The 16,018-nt window shown below is 44.1% G+C and overlaps 3 protein-coding genes and 1 non-coding gene across 4 annotated transcripts in view; 2 read left to right on the top strand and 2 right to left on the bottom strand.

The window, feature by feature from the left end:
• WWC2 (WW and C2 domain containing 2) overlaps positions 1–4,271 on the top strand; it is a 210,430-nt gene extending 206,159 nt beyond the window's left edge. Inside the window, exon 23 of the mRNA XM_012472558.3 lies at positions 1,425–4,271. Within this exon, the coding sequence (XP_012327981.1) occupies positions 1,425–1,491 (67 nt within the window). The 3' untranslated portion in view covers positions 1,492–4,271. The remainder of the gene's footprint in view (positions 1–1,424) is intronic.
• Positions 3,786–6,029, bottom strand: LOC105731009 (claudin-22). The gene has a single exon (XM_012472559.3). The coding sequence runs from the start codon at positions 5,950–5,952 to the stop codon at positions 5,290–5,292; it is 663 nt and encodes a 220-aa protein (XP_012327982.1). The 5' UTR covers positions 5,953–6,029; the 3' UTR covers positions 3,786–5,289.
• A 1,471-nt stretch (positions 6,030–7,500) lies between these two features.
• On the bottom strand, positions 7,501–8,163 carry CLDN24 (claudin 24). The gene has a single exon (XM_012472540.1). It carries the CDS (start codon positions 8,161–8,163, stop codon positions 7,501–7,503), a length of 663 nt encoding a protein of 220 aa, XP_012327963.1.
• Positions 8,164–15,635: 7,472 nt separating this feature from the next.
• On the top strand, positions 15,636–15,739 carry LOC135272164 (small nucleolar RNA U13). Its single transcript, XR_010340255.1, has one exon. It is a non-coding gene; the product is annotated as a small nucleolar RNA U13 (small nucleolar RNA).
• The last annotated feature ends 279 nt before the right edge of the window (positions 15,740–16,018 follow it).

Genomic DNA, 16,018 nt, shown 5'->3' with positions numbered 1-16,018 from the left:
TTTGTGACTTAGTGAGTGCTACTACTTGGGTTTTAGAACTGCAGGTGAGGAGAATCCATTCATGCCTTTGGTGCTGTGGTCACTTTGAGAGTAGGCAGCATTGACGAGCATGGAAAGTCACACAACTCGCAGTTGTTACTGAAACCCAATACAAAGAATCCATGAACATTCCCAGCTTCCCTTAGGATCCTAAGCCATTATGTCACCAGGCAAGTGATGAGAATGATCACAACGGCCTGTGCGAGGGATTTGCACAGTTGCCGTTGCCTGGCCTGGGGTGGTGGGGTCTGGGGCGTTCTGCCCAGCACCACCCCAGCCGCTTGTTCCACCTGGAGTCAGGAGCACGATGGTCCCTGGCCTTCTTATTTTTTAAGAGAAGTTAGAAATCAAGAATTTGATGTGAAGTGTCTCAAATGCAGGCACTGGCAACTCACTCAGGTATTTTTTAACACCCTGGTTGCCAGCTGCACCTAAGGCTCCAGTGACATCATGCCCACACTCTAGGCGTGTTTCGTTCTTGTTTCCCTCTTACGGAATTGAGCAAATGTCAAGGACACTGTTCACAACGGTAGCTCATTCCAGTGTCCACAGTGTTTTCACTCCTCGTTTTCTTCTCTATCCTTTCTTAGTTTTCGAAACACCCCGCCTCAGCTCTGGTTTCTAACCTGCACCTCATCCTCCTCCATCTGGACTGTTCTTTCACAAGAGAGGTCCAGTGCTTTATTCTTCAGCTGCCAGCTTGCCCCTTGCATGTAATATGCCCTCAGGAAATATGTGCTGACTGCATGTCATGAACAGTGTGAAGTTTTGTAGGAAAATAGACATACTGTCTTTTTTTTTTTTTTTTTTTTTTTTGAGTATGCTCGTCACCTGAAAACCACTCTGCCCTTTCTCAGCTTCTCCTCTGCTTTGGGACAAGGGCAGTTACTGCCTTTCAGCTAGTAAGTTCCTCCTCCTCCTTTCATATGTGTTGTGGTATCACTCTTCAGGTTGTGCCTGCCTCTGCATGGTATCGATTTTAAAGATTTTCCCGGTATTATGTACTTTCCTGTGAGGTTACTGAAAAGTTTCCATGTAGGATTTTGGGCCTTTTGAGCACTCTACTGCCTAGTTTGGAAACACCCATCCTAGACCAAACCCCTACTAGTTTAAAAACTGTCTCCTGATGGAAGTTCCCTGAAGGGAACTTACTGGCTTGGTCCGTAGGTGACTTCCGTGAGCCAGAGCTGCTGTTCTCCTTGATACCCTACCTTTAGCAGGCAGAGGCTCTCTTGATTTCAAATGAAGTTTTGCTTAAGGGAAAAAGCTCTTGCCTGTGCTTGTAGAGACATCACCGCCACTGCAGGTCGTGGGGATTGTTTTGATGGTCCTAGATAATTTTTAGCATCATATGTAAGTCAATTTATTTCTCACCCCAAATCTAGGGAGAAGATTGCCTACTTCACCAGAGCAAAGATAAGCATCCCGTCCCTGCCGGCTGATGATGTGTGATTATGTGGCTTAAGAAATTATTTTTCATCTGTTCACTTTCTTAGGGAGGGTAAAAGACTGAAGATCTGTTTGTTTTTTGTTTCGGTGTTTGTTTTTTGTTTTGTTTTGTTTTTGGTAATATGACTGTCAACTCTTGAAGAACTTCTATTTCACATTAGATTTTCAACACATTAATTTGTAAAATACCTTGAGTGTAATTTTTATATGCTTAAAAAAGAAAAAATTGATAAGAAAAATGGGATAATTTGGTACACAAATGTTGCCCAGTATGTGCGTATTGCCAGTGGGCTTTCTTTTGTAAAAATGGAATCTAGGCAGGACCCCACGTGTGTACCGTTGAGCCGACTGGAGAAAGAACTTGGTTTAGCAGGTAGTTTTGCTTCTCCTTTGCGTTGCTGTGAGTAGGCTGCGCCGATGACAGCAGCGCCACGTGGCATCTGTGCACCGGCAGGGAGAGGAGCGCTTTCCATTTGGAGGGCAGTGTGAGCATGGGCTGGAGTGCAGCGTTCCAAGTCCATTCAAAATGGGTGGTGCGTTCATGGCCATCACCTGTGCAGGAACACCTGATTTTCTTAAAACAATTTCCTTTTTGTCCTTTTGTATTTTTCTAAAGAAAACTAAAATATAAACTACCAAATGCTCTTAAGAATATAAGAATACAAAGCAGCACTGCCCTTGGCTACACTAAAGATCTTGGGGTTCATGACACTGAGGGCAGGGAGAAGAAAGAACACCAGCCATGCAGAGACACACGCAAATAAGCTCATCAAATGAGCAGCTGCTTTCCCTCACTCAGCCTGACTTTGCATAAGTGTTCAAATATGAGTTTCTGGCTTGCACCAGTGGTTTGCCCTAAGTCTAAGCATGGTGCCAAGTGGTGGCCCTGTGTTCTGAGGACAGAGGGAGCTGGAGGTGTGGAGGGAAATGCATCAGCACTCATTTGGTGTAACCAAGAAGAGAGGAAACGATGTCTTGATAGAATTAAAGTTGCCAAAAACAAAAAAGAGTTTATCAAGCAGATTTCTAACATTTAGTAGAAATTACTTCATAGCTCTCATTTTTAGGGGATTCGATCTATAATTTATGGTAAATAGTTGGGAGGCAAAGGGAAGAATGTGCCTGGGGGGATTATTAATCTGAAGAATAAGCTAAGTTGTTTATAAAAAAAGATGATTTTGGATGAACAAGTTTAGAGATATAAACTGACTAATGTGTCTTCCAGTTTAGAATTTCAGCTTACCCAACCCAGGCACATCTTAAAAAAACAGATCCTCAGTGCAGCTCTGACAGCATCAAAGCTTTTAAAATAAATAGTATTTAGGCCATTTAAACCATACTTATCACTCAGAAACAATTTTGGGTTGGCCATCTAATATAGCAAATGAAATCAATTTTTTTAAGAAATGCAAAATTGTCCTAAAGGTATGGACCTCTTAAAGAAAAAAAAAAAATGTGTTCCTAAGTTAGAATGCTCACTAGCAATAATTTTTACTTTCTTGAAAACAATTATATATGTTTTGGAAAGTTCATGTTATTGGAATCGAAGTTCAAATTAAGCAACTTCTGAGCCTAGAACTTTATTTTTTCCTAAATGTCCCACCACTTAATACAAATTTCTCTGAAGACATAACTGGACATGACAGACACTACTTTCAACAAAAACCAGCCTAGGGAATTGACTGCACACAGTCCTGTAAGGCTGCTCAGTTCATTCTATTAGTTAACTAAGGAAAACTAGAAAAAGAACACAGTTCACCCTTGTCAAGGTCGAATGTGAAAGGCAGAAGTTTATTTAACATAGAGGTAAATGAAGGTGAGCTGTTTCCAGTCTTAGTTTGACCATGAAAATGTCTATAGAATTATGTGTAGTTGTTCCGTACAATTTTATTTTTCTTCATTTATTTATTTACAGTCTTATTTATGTTCTGTTTAATATATAGTTTGATTCTGGCCATTTTAAATATTTGACACAGAAGAGACTATATTGGAATATTTACAGCTTTATAAGTCTTTCATCAGATTAGCTGTTGACTTTTTGTAATACAAAAAGTTTCAGACAAGTATTAAAGAATAAAATCTGTCTCAGGCCGGTAGTTAGCAGTTGTGACCAAGATGCTTTTGGGTGTTGTATTTTACAAAATTTCCTCATTTCTAACATGAGAGATGAACTTATTTTAATATAATCCTTTTTCTACACTTTAAAAGTCAGCAATAGTGTTATGTATTTATAGGCAGCTTTTAATAATCTTTTCATATTTGTACTAACCTAAATGATCACAGTGACAAAACATTTTAATAACTTGATCACAAAACCATATGGACAAATATGAATCTTAATATGATAAATACTATTTTTAAAAGGTAGAATTTATTCACACAGGGTAAAAAGAATGTAATATTTAGTTCTCAAGTTTGAATTATCAGTATATTATTACAATTTTGTATATCAGAATCTTAAGTGTTACAGGTACAAAAAGAATATTGCTAGCCAAATGAGCAAAGTTTAGCTGAATCTCTGTAGCATGCAAATCAAATTAATTAAATTTTTTTGCTATTGCTTTATCTGTATTGTATTAACTACCAAAAGCTCAGGACTGAACTAAATATTTAATCAGGTTAAATTCTGAACATGTTTCTGTCTTAATTTGTCTTGTTTGTAAACGTATGCAAATACATCACATAGATTAACTTTGGTTTCTGCACTTTCCATGTGTTTGTGGGTGGAAAAAAATTCAGTGGGTTTTTTTAAAAAACGAAAAACAAAGATACATATTGCCTAACACGCTATTTCAGTGTCGTTTATTGTTCAGTTTATTTCCCTGATTGGCACAAATACAAGAATTTCCTTGAGCCATGTACCAAGCAAATACAAAATATTTCATGAAGAAATCCCCCAGCCAGCAGTTTGTGATGAATAGTTCTTGCTGGAACTGTGTGTATTGCTGATAAAAAGGATGAAGTACTTTCATCGTGCAAATAAAACGAAGGCTCTGGAACATGTGCTCTGTTGTCGCACCGTCTGGGCTGGCGGTGCGCTGCACGGTGAGGCAGCCTTCCCAGGTTCTCCACCCGCACACCTGGCCTGGCCTGCCATGCGCCCCCTAGGCTGCAGAGCCGGGGAAGCCAGAAGTGCTGCCCATCAAACACAGAGCACAGGACGCAGAAGCACGATTGTGCGGCCCAGTCTACGTGAATCATCCAAAACACAAGATCGCCCTCCTGCTTCTGACATAGTAAAGAAGGCATGATTGAAGGCAGCTGCCTTTTGAAAAAGGCTCCATGGAGACACTGAGCTCTCTGACTCTGAAGGAGATGTGTCTACACCTTTTTCTTCTAAAGCTTTTAAAGAGCCAGTGATAATTTTATATAATAAGATGTCAAGCATTTTAAATAAATATGCAGCAGGACCTCAGGTTTATTGTACTAGGTTACCTTAAACACCTGAAAGAAGTACATGAATGCCAAAATGATTCAGCTCGATATGAATAATACCTTCAAAGGTACATAAGGATTAATTTAATGCTTTATTTACCACTTCTATGCAGTCGCTATTTTAAAATCGAGAAAACTCATCCACGGTAATGGGTGTCATTACTATTAAGTCTTGATTGGTTTTGGTCTCAGAGTAGAAGATAAAAGTGGTTTACCAGTCCTAGAAAGAAATTACAGTTTACTAGCCACAGGAAAAAATGCATTTTAGAAAGTCAGAAGCATAGTGAGAAGATGATAGTGGGAAATCCTACCAAATCCAGTGTTGAGCTGGCTCCTCCTGCACAGCAGATGCTTGCCGTTTCTGGCTTAGTCTTTCAGGTTGGTGTTTCTCGTCTCCAATTGCTGATGATCATCTTGCATTTGCGCTACTGCATAGTGGCCCGAAGCTAGGGGAGCGTGGCTAGAGCAGGCTGCACAGTTGAGCAGACACCCTCCTAGTACAAGAGAAAGTCCAGCAAACCAGCCCAGAAAGAGGGCCTCCCCAAACTCCCACCTGGGGACAATGTCTGGGATGGTCTCATCCCAGAACTCCTGAACCGTCGTGTGGGCAACCCAGGAGACAGGAACCAGGGCTGTGATTCCCGAGGTCCAGGACAGAATTCCTCCCAGAATTAGCAGTCGCCTCTTGAGATCTCTCTGACTCTCTCCAATTCTCAGACAGTCCAGGCCAAACCCGGACACCAGCAGGCCCAGAAATCCCAGCCCATTTGACAGAAACATTAAGATTCTGGAGATCCTGAGTTCAGCAGGCAAAGCCAGGAAGGAGTCAAAGTCCTTGCACTGCATCCCCACTTCCTCTTGGACGACACAGGTTTGCCAGAGTCCCATGGTCCAGTTTTCCATTTCATTTAAGTCCAGGTTGAGGTTCTTCCAGTGTGGCAGGTAGTTTGTAAGACAGGATAAAACCCATCCCAGCAAAGATAATGAAACTCCAGCTAGTTGAGCCACAGTTCTAAATACTAAAGCCATTATAATATCCCGAGAGCTTTAGCCAAACTAACACCTGCCCTTCGGTTGCTGTGAAAAGAAGTGTGACACTTGTGTTATAACTTATGAAACTCAGAAATATTTCTTCATTGTGTATATAGGAGGATTCTTGCCAGAGTTGCTATTGTTTGATTCCATGTTGAATGGGTTTCAGAAAAGGATAGGGAAATAATGTCGCAAACCAGTAATGCCAAGGTGTGGCCGAGATCATGTTTGTGTCCCGTGGGCTGGATTTTGCAGAAAGCAGTTTGTCACTGAAATGTAATTAAGTGATAATAATCCTTTCATGGGTAAGGTAAAAATGGCTTTCATGTTATTCCCAGCCTTTCTAAGAGTCAAACAATGAAGAAGTCTAAATACAAAATGTTTAACTGATGGTTTTGGTTCAGCTCCTCCTGCTTTGTATCTTACTAATTGCACCTGTCAGATTTTCATCTCTTTATAGTTCTCACATTTCAAATGTGCATGTTATGGTAATACTGTTATTTTTTTAAAAAAATAAGTTCAAGGAAAAAGTATTTCTTAACCAAATAAATCAATCTTACCAGAAATCTCTCTACACCTGAACTCAGGCCTGTGTGTTAGAAATTCCTCAGGCTACATATACCACATGGCATATGAAGCAATACTGAACTACATATCCAGCTTACTTGTCTGCATGCCTTTCTGTCACATTCATGCTTGTGTGCATAAACACTTTTTTTTCTTATATATGCTTTCTTTGCGGAAGAAAAAATTAAGCAGTAGGATTCTAGGTTACAGTCAGCATTTCTGTTTATTCACCACTGAAGTATATATCCCCATGTTAGTAATTTTTCATTGAACAAAGGAAAGTTTTCATTCAGATGACCTGAGAATTTCTGGATATCAAGAAATATATCTTTGGAATTGTTTTTCTTTTTTTAATACGAAAGTTTTGAGGGAAAGGATGAGAGAAGAGATTGGTCAGTATTTTAAATCTGAGAGTATCAGAGGTTATGAAAACCTTTCAGCCTCATAAAATTTTGTCACACTGAGTGCCCGGTAAGATCCTAAACACAAACCACTTCTGTTCGAAGAAGAAAAAAGTCACTGTTGTGAAAATAACACTTTGGGGTTGCTTAGCATGTGGTCTTACTAATGTAGAACACTTAAAAGTTTTCAGACTATTAGTTTTTTTTTCTTTAGGAAACAAACTAATGATCATTTCTATCTAACGACAACAAAAAACAGAAAACGCTTTCTAATATGAAATTTACATTTTAAAGCTTGAAACTGACTATATTGGACAACCACCACCATTTTGATTTCAATAACCAGATCAATTAAGCTCATCTCACTTCTACCTATGTAATGCTTACCATAATCATTTTCTTTTAGACATAAGATTTTCCTTCATTATTCTCCAGATTTTAGGGGGCAGTGGGCCTACCTATTGTAGAAAAATGGTTACTAAATGAGAAAACGTGAGCATCACAGATTTAGCTATAAAACAAAGACGGCTTTGTCATCACAGTTGATACAGGATACATCTCCTGCCTTGTCGAAGTCTTACACTTGAGGATCTGCAGTACCATCTTCCAGGTAAGGACACTGAGTTTGCATTTGCACCACTGCATAGTGGCCCGAAGCTAGGGGAACGTGGCTGGAGCAGGCTGCACAGTTGAGCAGACACCCTCCTAGTACAAGAGAAAGTCCAGCAAACCAGCCCAGAAAGAGGGCCTCCCCAAACTCCCACCTGGGGACAATGTCTGGGATGGTCTCATCCCAGAACTCCTGAACCGTCGTGTGGGCAACCCAGGAGACAGGAACCAGGGCTGTGATTCCCGAGGTCCAGGACAGAATTCCTCCCAGAATTAGCAGTCGCCTCTTGAGATCTCTCTGACTCTCTCCAATTCTCAGACAGTCCAGGCCAAACCCGGACACCAGCAGGCCCAGAAATCCCAGCCCATTTGACAGAAACATTAAGATTCTGGAGATCCTGAGTTCAGCAGGCAAAGCCAGGAAGGAGTCAAAGTCCTTGCACTGCATCCCCACTTCCTCTTGGACGACACAGGTTTGCCAGAGTCCCATGGTCCAGTTTTCCATTTCATTTAAGTCCAGGTTGAGGTTCTTCCAGTGTGGCAAATAAGTTGTAATAATGGATAAAATCCATCCCAGGAAAGATAATAAAAGTCCAACAAATTGCATCGCTGTCCTAAAGATTAAAGCCATGCCACAAGTCTTAGGACTTTGCCGCCCCTATAGGAGCTGCTGTCTTTTGCAGTGGACAGTAATGTGACGATCTTGTTTCTATGCTGCCTGGAATATAAGCTGTGGTCATTAACTCTTTGGGCACTCTGAAATGTGTTTTTGTTCTTCTTGAATATAATGTTTCATGTAAAGGACGAAGGACTCTGTTAAAACTATGAGTTAGGCTTTCTGATAAGGACTTGATCTGTTACCTTCCAATTTGCTTGGTAAAATTATATCCCCAATGCTTGATGATTATAAGTCTAAGGATGAACAAAGAGGGCTCTATGACCCCTCACCCTAAAATACAACAGAAATCTTTGTGCTTCAATATGGATTAATTAGATTTTAAGTGGTGATAAAAGACCAGCTCTTTCTACAACAGGACTTCATTGTAAGAGCTGAATCTGAGATTTCAGGGATGCAAAACGAGGCCTTGTAAAGAAAGGTAGACTGTTTCCTATAATCTCTATTCTTCTCAGACTTCCTTAACCTACACAAGAGCCTGGCCCACGTCCTCGAGTGTCGCAGGAACTCAGTAGGACTTGGCAGGAAGGTTCCTCAGAGTCCTTTGAAAGGTAGAGGCTGACTTATGGGGCTGATTAAAATGAAAAGGACTGAGGCTGATGATGCCAGGGGCTACTCAGTGAGGAAGGGAACGTCCCGGGAAGTTCCAGCATTCACTCTGGTTTTCTCTATCCTCGTTAAGGACTTGGGGGTAAAGCAGGTTGTCTCAGCGTCTAGGGAAGTGTTTTTTGTCCAGAGCTGAAGCTGTCCCCATTGTCAGTTCAGCAGCCTACACGCAGCAACACCAGGCTTCAAAACTCCTGCCAGCTCCCAGACAAAAGTCTCTGGTACAAACACAATAGCCACAGTGGGGCTGAGCTTTGAGGCTTCATCTTGTTTGTTTTTTTGGTTGAGGCCACACCTTGAGAGCATACTTCTGCAGAGGGTGACCCCTCAGAGAACACAGGGCTGGCCTCACAGGCCAGGACAAGAGGTCACCTGTCCCAGATTCCCAGGGCTGCACCGTCTCCTCTCTGAGTCTCCTCTCCCCTGGGCATCCTGCGCCTGCTCCGAGGAGATAAAATCAGATGGGCCCACAGGACGGAAAGGTCTCTAAAGGTGGAGCCGCCGCCCTGGGAGGCTCTAACCTGGAGAAATAGAACCACTGCCTATCACGTTGCAACAGTTAAGTGGAGTCCGGGATCAGAGATGATCTTTTATGGTGTCTCTAGATCAGAAAGACAGAGCCTGGATCCCGATGTATCCAAATTACTTTGGATAAGATTGCATAAGATTTAGATTTGGAGTGGTACTGCCTTCAGCTTTTCCCATCATCTTAAGTTTAAAAAGTATGCCACCAGCTGAACTCTTCCTTAATTTTTACAAATTTTCAGAATTCCTGAGGATATACTGGTGCCCTCACCATCCTGAATAAGTCATTCCAGGGTGCAAAAAGATACCTGGATCCAGAGGGCCAGAGACCTGTGTGGGGTCTCATCACCCAGTGGACAAGATGTGGCAAGCTAGAGCTCTCTTCCAGGAGGCAGTCGGGGTGGTAGAAGACCTGGAGAGCAGGCATGCAAGATCACAGGGAGATGATCCTTAATATCATGTTGAAACAGTTTTTGAAAACCTAGTGGAGTAGGCTGCTCTGTGACGTGGTGAGCTCTCCCTGCTACAGGCATCTAAGCCACAGGTTCTCACCTGCCAGGGTTATCACGGAGGGGATTTCTGCTGTGGTGGGAGTTGGGCCTACATCACCTCTTAGCACTCCCCCAACTCATTTATTCTTTCAGCATTAAAAAAATATGTTGTGAGCCCCTCCTGCCAAGCAGGCACTGAGTGCTGAACAGTATGGATTCAACCCCTCCCCTTTGGGCTTACATTCTCGCAAGAGGCCATCAGGAAACAAGAGGACTGAAAGAAGTCAAAAGAGCTGAGGTGTGAGTGTTCCAGGCAGAGGCACAGATGCAACCCTGAGGCAGGCATCTGGGCAGGAGTGGAAAACCTGAAGGCAGTCTGGATGCGGCGCTGGGAGGGTTCCCACTGGTTCCCACTCCCACATTTCAGTTCCTGAATCAGCTGCTGAGACAGGTTGCTCACAGAGCGGGGGTGCAGTGAAATTTGGACGGCAGACATAATTACCACCACGTCGTGCAGGGTGTGGGGGCTACATTGTGTCTGTCTCAGGATTGTTCATCTACAGTATAGGAGTAGACACGTATCTCAGAAACAGAACTGGAGAAGTCAGCAGACTGATGGAAGTGTAGGATGACCACCATCCCAGTTTGCCCAGGACTGTCAGGATTTTGGTACTGAAAGTCACCCATCCTGAAGAATGCCTCAGTCCAGGACAAGGGTTGATAAACATCACGTAATAAGCCATCCCAAAACTTAGGCACTATAACAGCAATCGTTTCTCATTTCTATGTGTGTGTGTGTTTTGTTTCTTGAGGCGGAGTCTTGCTCTATCACCCAGGCTGGAGCACAGTGGTGTGATCTCGGCTCACTGCAGCCTACACCTCCCTGGTTCAAGCAATTCTCCTGCCTCAGCCTCCCAAGGAGCTGGGATTACAGGCACACGCCATCGCACCCAGCTAATTTTTGTAATTTTAGTAGAGATGGGGTTTTGCCCTGTTGGCCAGGCTGGTCTCGAACTCCTGACCTCAGGTGACCCACCCACCTCAGTCCCCCAAAGTGCTGGGATTACAGGCGTGAGCCACTGCACCCAGCTGGCCATTTCTACGTATTTTGCTCATGAATGTGCAGCTTGGGACTCAGCAGGGACCACTTGTCTCTGCTCTGGGTGGCATCAGCCCAACTGGGGGCTGGAAGCTCCCTTTCCAAGGTGGGTCGCCCACAGGGCAGGCTACCAGCAGGGAGCTCAGCCTCTATTGTCATGTAGGGTACAAAAGCCACACAGACGAGACCACCTCAAGCCAAACTGTAGCCCGACTGCTGCTGTCAGCAGCCCCCACCTCATCGGCTGGCAATGGCAGCTGTGGACTCTGGCCCTGCAAGAGAGGGTTGAGGAAGGACCAAGGCAGAGGCCCGAGATGTCCAGCAAAGGCTTTGGATTCTGAAGTCAGTGGAGAAGCCAAATCTTTCGTTGTCAAAATTACCCTTGAAAAATCCCTTAAGCACTGGAGGTCAATGCACATCTCTCCCCAAGCCTGGCTGGCTGGGGCCTTCTCTGACAATGGGCAAGTTTACTCTGGGTCCACAGGTTGAGCACAAAATGAAGAAGTAGGCTGGGTTTGGGATCCTGCGGGAAGAGTATCTGCTGAATCCGAAGGCAGCAGACTCCAGTGAGCAGGGCACTGGGAACACCTGGGACATCACAGGTTTTCCCGCCTCCCCTCTGCAGCACCCAGCAATGCTGCCAGGAAGAACCTCCCTTTCTCCTAGCAGGCACAGGCCTCCCTGGCACTTTGATAAATAGGTGAAGATGAGGGATTCCTCTTGCCATACACGATTTTATCTGATTAAAATAATGTTTTGGTTTTTTTTTTTTTTGAGATGGCGTCTCACTCTGTCACCAGGCTGAAGTGCAGTGGCGCAATCTCGGCTCACTGCAACCTTCACCTCCTGATTCAAGTGATTCTCCTGCCTCAGCCTCCCTAGTAGCTGGGACTACAGGTGTGCACCACCATGCCCAGCTAGTTTTTGTTTTTGTTTTTGTTTTTTTTCAGTGGAGATGGGGTTTCACCATGTTGGCCAGGATGGTCTCGATCTCTTGATCTTGTGACCCCCCTGCCTCGGCCTCCCAAAGTGCTGGGATTACAGGTGTGAGCCACTGTGCCCGGCCTTAAAAGAAAATTTAGTCTTTTTTTCTTAATATTTCTTATCCTACTAAATAGTAATTCATAATACTAATTCTATTAAGCTCATTATTAAGGAAAAGACATGCTGTTACCCTTACAACCCCACAACCCTCATAGCACAATACCTTGTATCTACTATGTGTTCAACAAATATTTGTCTAATAAATGGATTAGAAGGATCCTTCTAAATGATAATGAAAGTAAATATAGAACGCCAACACTATAGATGCCATTCCCATTGCCAGTGGCTTTTCATCATGGTGACAAAGCCAGCTGTCCTGGAGTATCTGAGCATGAGTAATGGACTTAAATAGAACTGAACTCACCACCCACCCAGAGTGGGAGAGGAAGTATTGCTGAAGCCTCACACGTTAGCGAACAAGAGCATCCCCTTCCAGAAGGGCATCAAGAATGACATCTCTTAGGTGCGGGAGAAAGAGTAGAAGGCTGAAGGCACCCCAAAATATTCACAGCATGCTAGAAATGGATGCTTTTTTTCCTGGCTTTATTTTTATTTTCTAAATTTTCTACAAAGACTGTGTAGGACTCTCATAAGAAAAAATGATATAAAAGGAAAAAAGATCTGCTGGACAAAATGAACTTTCTTTTGTCAGATTGTAATAATAGGTAACAATTAACAAGAGCCTTCTACATACTGGGCACTGTTCTGAGACTTTAACAGTCCTCACAATCACACAATGGGGGTGCATACTGAGTGCATCACTCTTACAGATGATAGGGCTAAGCACAGTGGGGCAAGTAACTTGCTCGAGGTCATGGGGTCATTTACAGAGCCATGGAGGCAGCACCTCAGTTCCTTTCCCAGTGATACGGTTTGGCTGTGTCCCCACCTAGATCTCATCTTGAACTCCCACGTGTTGTGGGAGGGACCCATTGGGAGGTGACTGAATCATGGGGGCAGGTCTTTCCCATGCTGTTCTCATGACAGTGAATAAGACTCATGAGATGTAATGGTTCTGTAAGGGGGAGTTTCCCTGCACAAGCTCTCTCTTTGCCTGCTGCCATCCACGTAAGACGTGACTTGTTCCTCTTTGCCTTCCGCCATGGTTGTGAGGCTTCCCCAGCCACGTGGATCTGTAAGTTCGTTAAACCTCTTCCTTTTGTAAATTGCTCAGTTTCAGGTATGTCTTTATCAGCAGTGTGAAAATGCATTAATACACCCAGAGAACAGAGGTACCTGAGGCTGGACCTCTGAGTCTATACTACACAGTGTTGTTCCAGGCAGAGCTTCTGCATTTAAGCCACCTGAGGAGCTTATTCCAGCTCAATTTTTGGGTTCTCCCCTCCCCTGCCTGCAGTGTGCCGGTAAATGTTTAACAGCAACTGGTTGGTAGCCCTGGATTACAACCTTTGCCCATTTCCATGGTGTCAATAACCCTTACTGTGGCCAATTCCGGGCTACCAATGTGGAATCACTGAGTATGCAGTGAGCTAGGAAGAGATAATACAGTCATATAATGGTGACTATTTATAGCAACGGGGACACGTGCTGAGAAATGAGTCATTGGGCAAGTTTTGTCATTGTGTGAACATCACAGAACGGACTTACACAAACCTAGATGCCGTAGCCTCCTAAACACCGAGGCTGTATGGTACGGCCTGTTGGTCCTAGGCTGCAAACCCATACAGTGGGTTACTACGCTGAGGACTGCAGGCAGTCATAACACAGTGACAAGGATTTGTGTATCTAAACATAGAAAAGAGGCAGTGGAGGCCAGGCACGGTGGCTCACACCTGTAATCCCAGCACTTTTCAAGGCCGAGGTGGGCAGATCATCTGAGGTCAGGATTTCAAGATCAGCTTGGCCAACAGAGTGAGACGCTATATCTGCTAAAAATACAAAAAATTAGCCGGGCGTGGTGGCATGTGCCTGTAATCTCAGCTACTCGGGAGGCTGAGGCAGGAGAACTGCTTGAACCTGGGAGGCGGAGGTTGCAGTGAAACCCTCGTTATCTCATGTTTCTGTCTTCTGAGGCCCTAACTAGTATTTTATGTCAAACTTTCAAGATATTAATGTCTAAGAAATAATGGGAGACATCGGCTCTGGGTAGTGAAGGGAACATCCTTTTTTAAAAAAAAAAAAAAAGATGCAGAGGAAATGCAGTATTATAATCTTACTGTACATATTTTCTTTTCTTTTTTCTTTTTGAGACAGAGTCTCACTCTGTCACCCAGGCTGGAGTGCAGTGGCGCAATCTCGGCTCACAACAACTTCCGCCTCCTGGGTTCAAGTGATAATCCATGACAAGCACAGACACTGCACGTCCGGGGCGGGGGGTTCTGGGGAGTTGGGGGCAGGATTCCGCAGGTTAGCAAGCTCCTCCAGCACGTCACACACACTGACGCTTGTGAGTTTGAGAACAGGGCCGTCTGGCCTTGCTGCCCCGAGCACAGGTCTGAGACCCCTCAGAATCCTCAGCCGAGCCCAGCCCCAGAGCTGATGCTCAGCCTCTAGGCCGTGGAGGAGGCAGAAGGGCAGACTGGTCTGGATTTTGCCAACCCCTCTCCTGTGGTGCCTACCTCTTGATTTTTGCTGTTTTGCCCAAGTGACTTGTCTGAAATGTAAAGTGGTCCCTTATGCCTTTCTGTTCCAATCCTGTAAACACCACCCGCTTGGCCCACAGACATTAAGGATGTTGGTGGTTAAAATATATGTTGCTTTTAGATTGATGGTGCTTATCAGTTACTCGAATTGATGCATTTGATTTTATCATTACCAGCCAATCTATTAGTTGAGTGCTCCCGAAGCTTTCATCAGAGGGTTTGGGGAAAGAAAAAAGAAAAAAAAAAAATCCAAGTTCTTGCCCACTGGAGAAAAAAAAAAAGCCAACCAGAGACTCTAAGGAAAAATACATTAACAAGTATAAACTAATACTTATCTGGAAACTGGGACTTTAAACTTGCAGGCAGGGCCTTCCTACATAAAAGGATCTTTAGGGAGCACCAGCAGAAACTTCCTCCCTTTGGCCTGACCCTTTTTGCCCAGGACATTCAGGGGGTGAATGGAATGATAGCAGGTGGTGGGAGGTACAGCACAGCAAAGCATCGCCAGGCTAGATCCAGAGGGGTATGTGCAGACCCCTCCAGGAGGCCTCACTGCTGCTGCCCTCAGCTCCCAATCCAGAGGGTGGGTGAATGAAGACGTCCAGGATGTGTTGCCTCCACGTAATTACTCAGCTGTGAGTGGCTCCAGAGGTGCCCTCCGTCCGTTTCAGATGATGGCATTTAAGAGAGGAAGTAGGGGAATGCTGGTCAATATTAACTTGGTCTCTGCTTGTGTGGACACTGGCAAGGAGGAGTGCGTGTATTTCCAGCAGCAGGAAACAGACCCTTTTTGTAGCTGGGTGGATGGGCTTGGAGTGTTTCTGAAAGCCTCGTTATCTCATGTTTCTGTCTTCCAAGGCCCTAACTGAGATATTATGCCAAACTTTCAAGGTACTAATGTCTAAGAAATAATGGGAGACATCGGCTCTGGGTAGTGAAGGGATCATCCTGTTGTGCAATAACCAAGGGACAGAGAGACAGAATCACGCTGTCTCTGTTTTGTGCTGCTATAACAGAATACTTGAGACTAGGTAATTTATCAGAAATGTACTTGGCTTGATCCCTTTGTAGTTCATGAGCATGATGATTAGGTGTTCACCTGCAAGTGTGAGATGTGCCACGCTTGAATCTTGTTACAACGTCAGCACGTTACCCATCTGATCTGAAAAAAAAGAAAAAGAAACGTATTTGGCTTATAGTTCTGGAGGCTGGGAAGTCCAAGAGCACGGCGCTGGCATCTAGCGAGGGCCTCTGTGCTGCGTCATGTCATGCCGGGGCTCAAGGTGGATGAGAGTGAGAGGGCAGGAGGGACTCGCTTTTATAACGAGCCAGTCTCAAGATGACTCACTCCCAAGACAAAAGCATTAAGTGCTCCATGAATACAGCACCCTTTTGACCTAATCACCTCCCATAAGTCCTCACCTCTAAACACAATGACTGAG

Source organism: Aotus nancymaae, unplaced genomic scaffold (assembly GCF_030222135.1).
Source record: "Aotus nancymaae isolate 86718 unplaced genomic scaffold, 86718_ANA_hifiasm-v0.15.2.pri h1tg000006l, whole genome shotgun sequence".
NCBI lineage: Eukaryota > Metazoa > Chordata > Mammalia > Primates > Aotidae > Aotus > Aotus nancymaae.
This window is presented reverse-complemented; position numbering and strand designations above follow the sequence as displayed.

Bases quoted from the DNA above. Each gene is read 5' to 3' on its own strand.
- LOC105731009 (XM_012472559.3), bottom strand. From the start codon at position 5,952: ATGGCTTTAGTATTTAGAACTGTGGCTCAACTAGCTGGAGTTTCATTA.
- CLDN24 (XM_012472540.1), bottom strand. From the start codon at position 8,163: ATGGCTTTAATCTTTAGGACAGCGATGCAATTTGTTGGACTTTTATTA.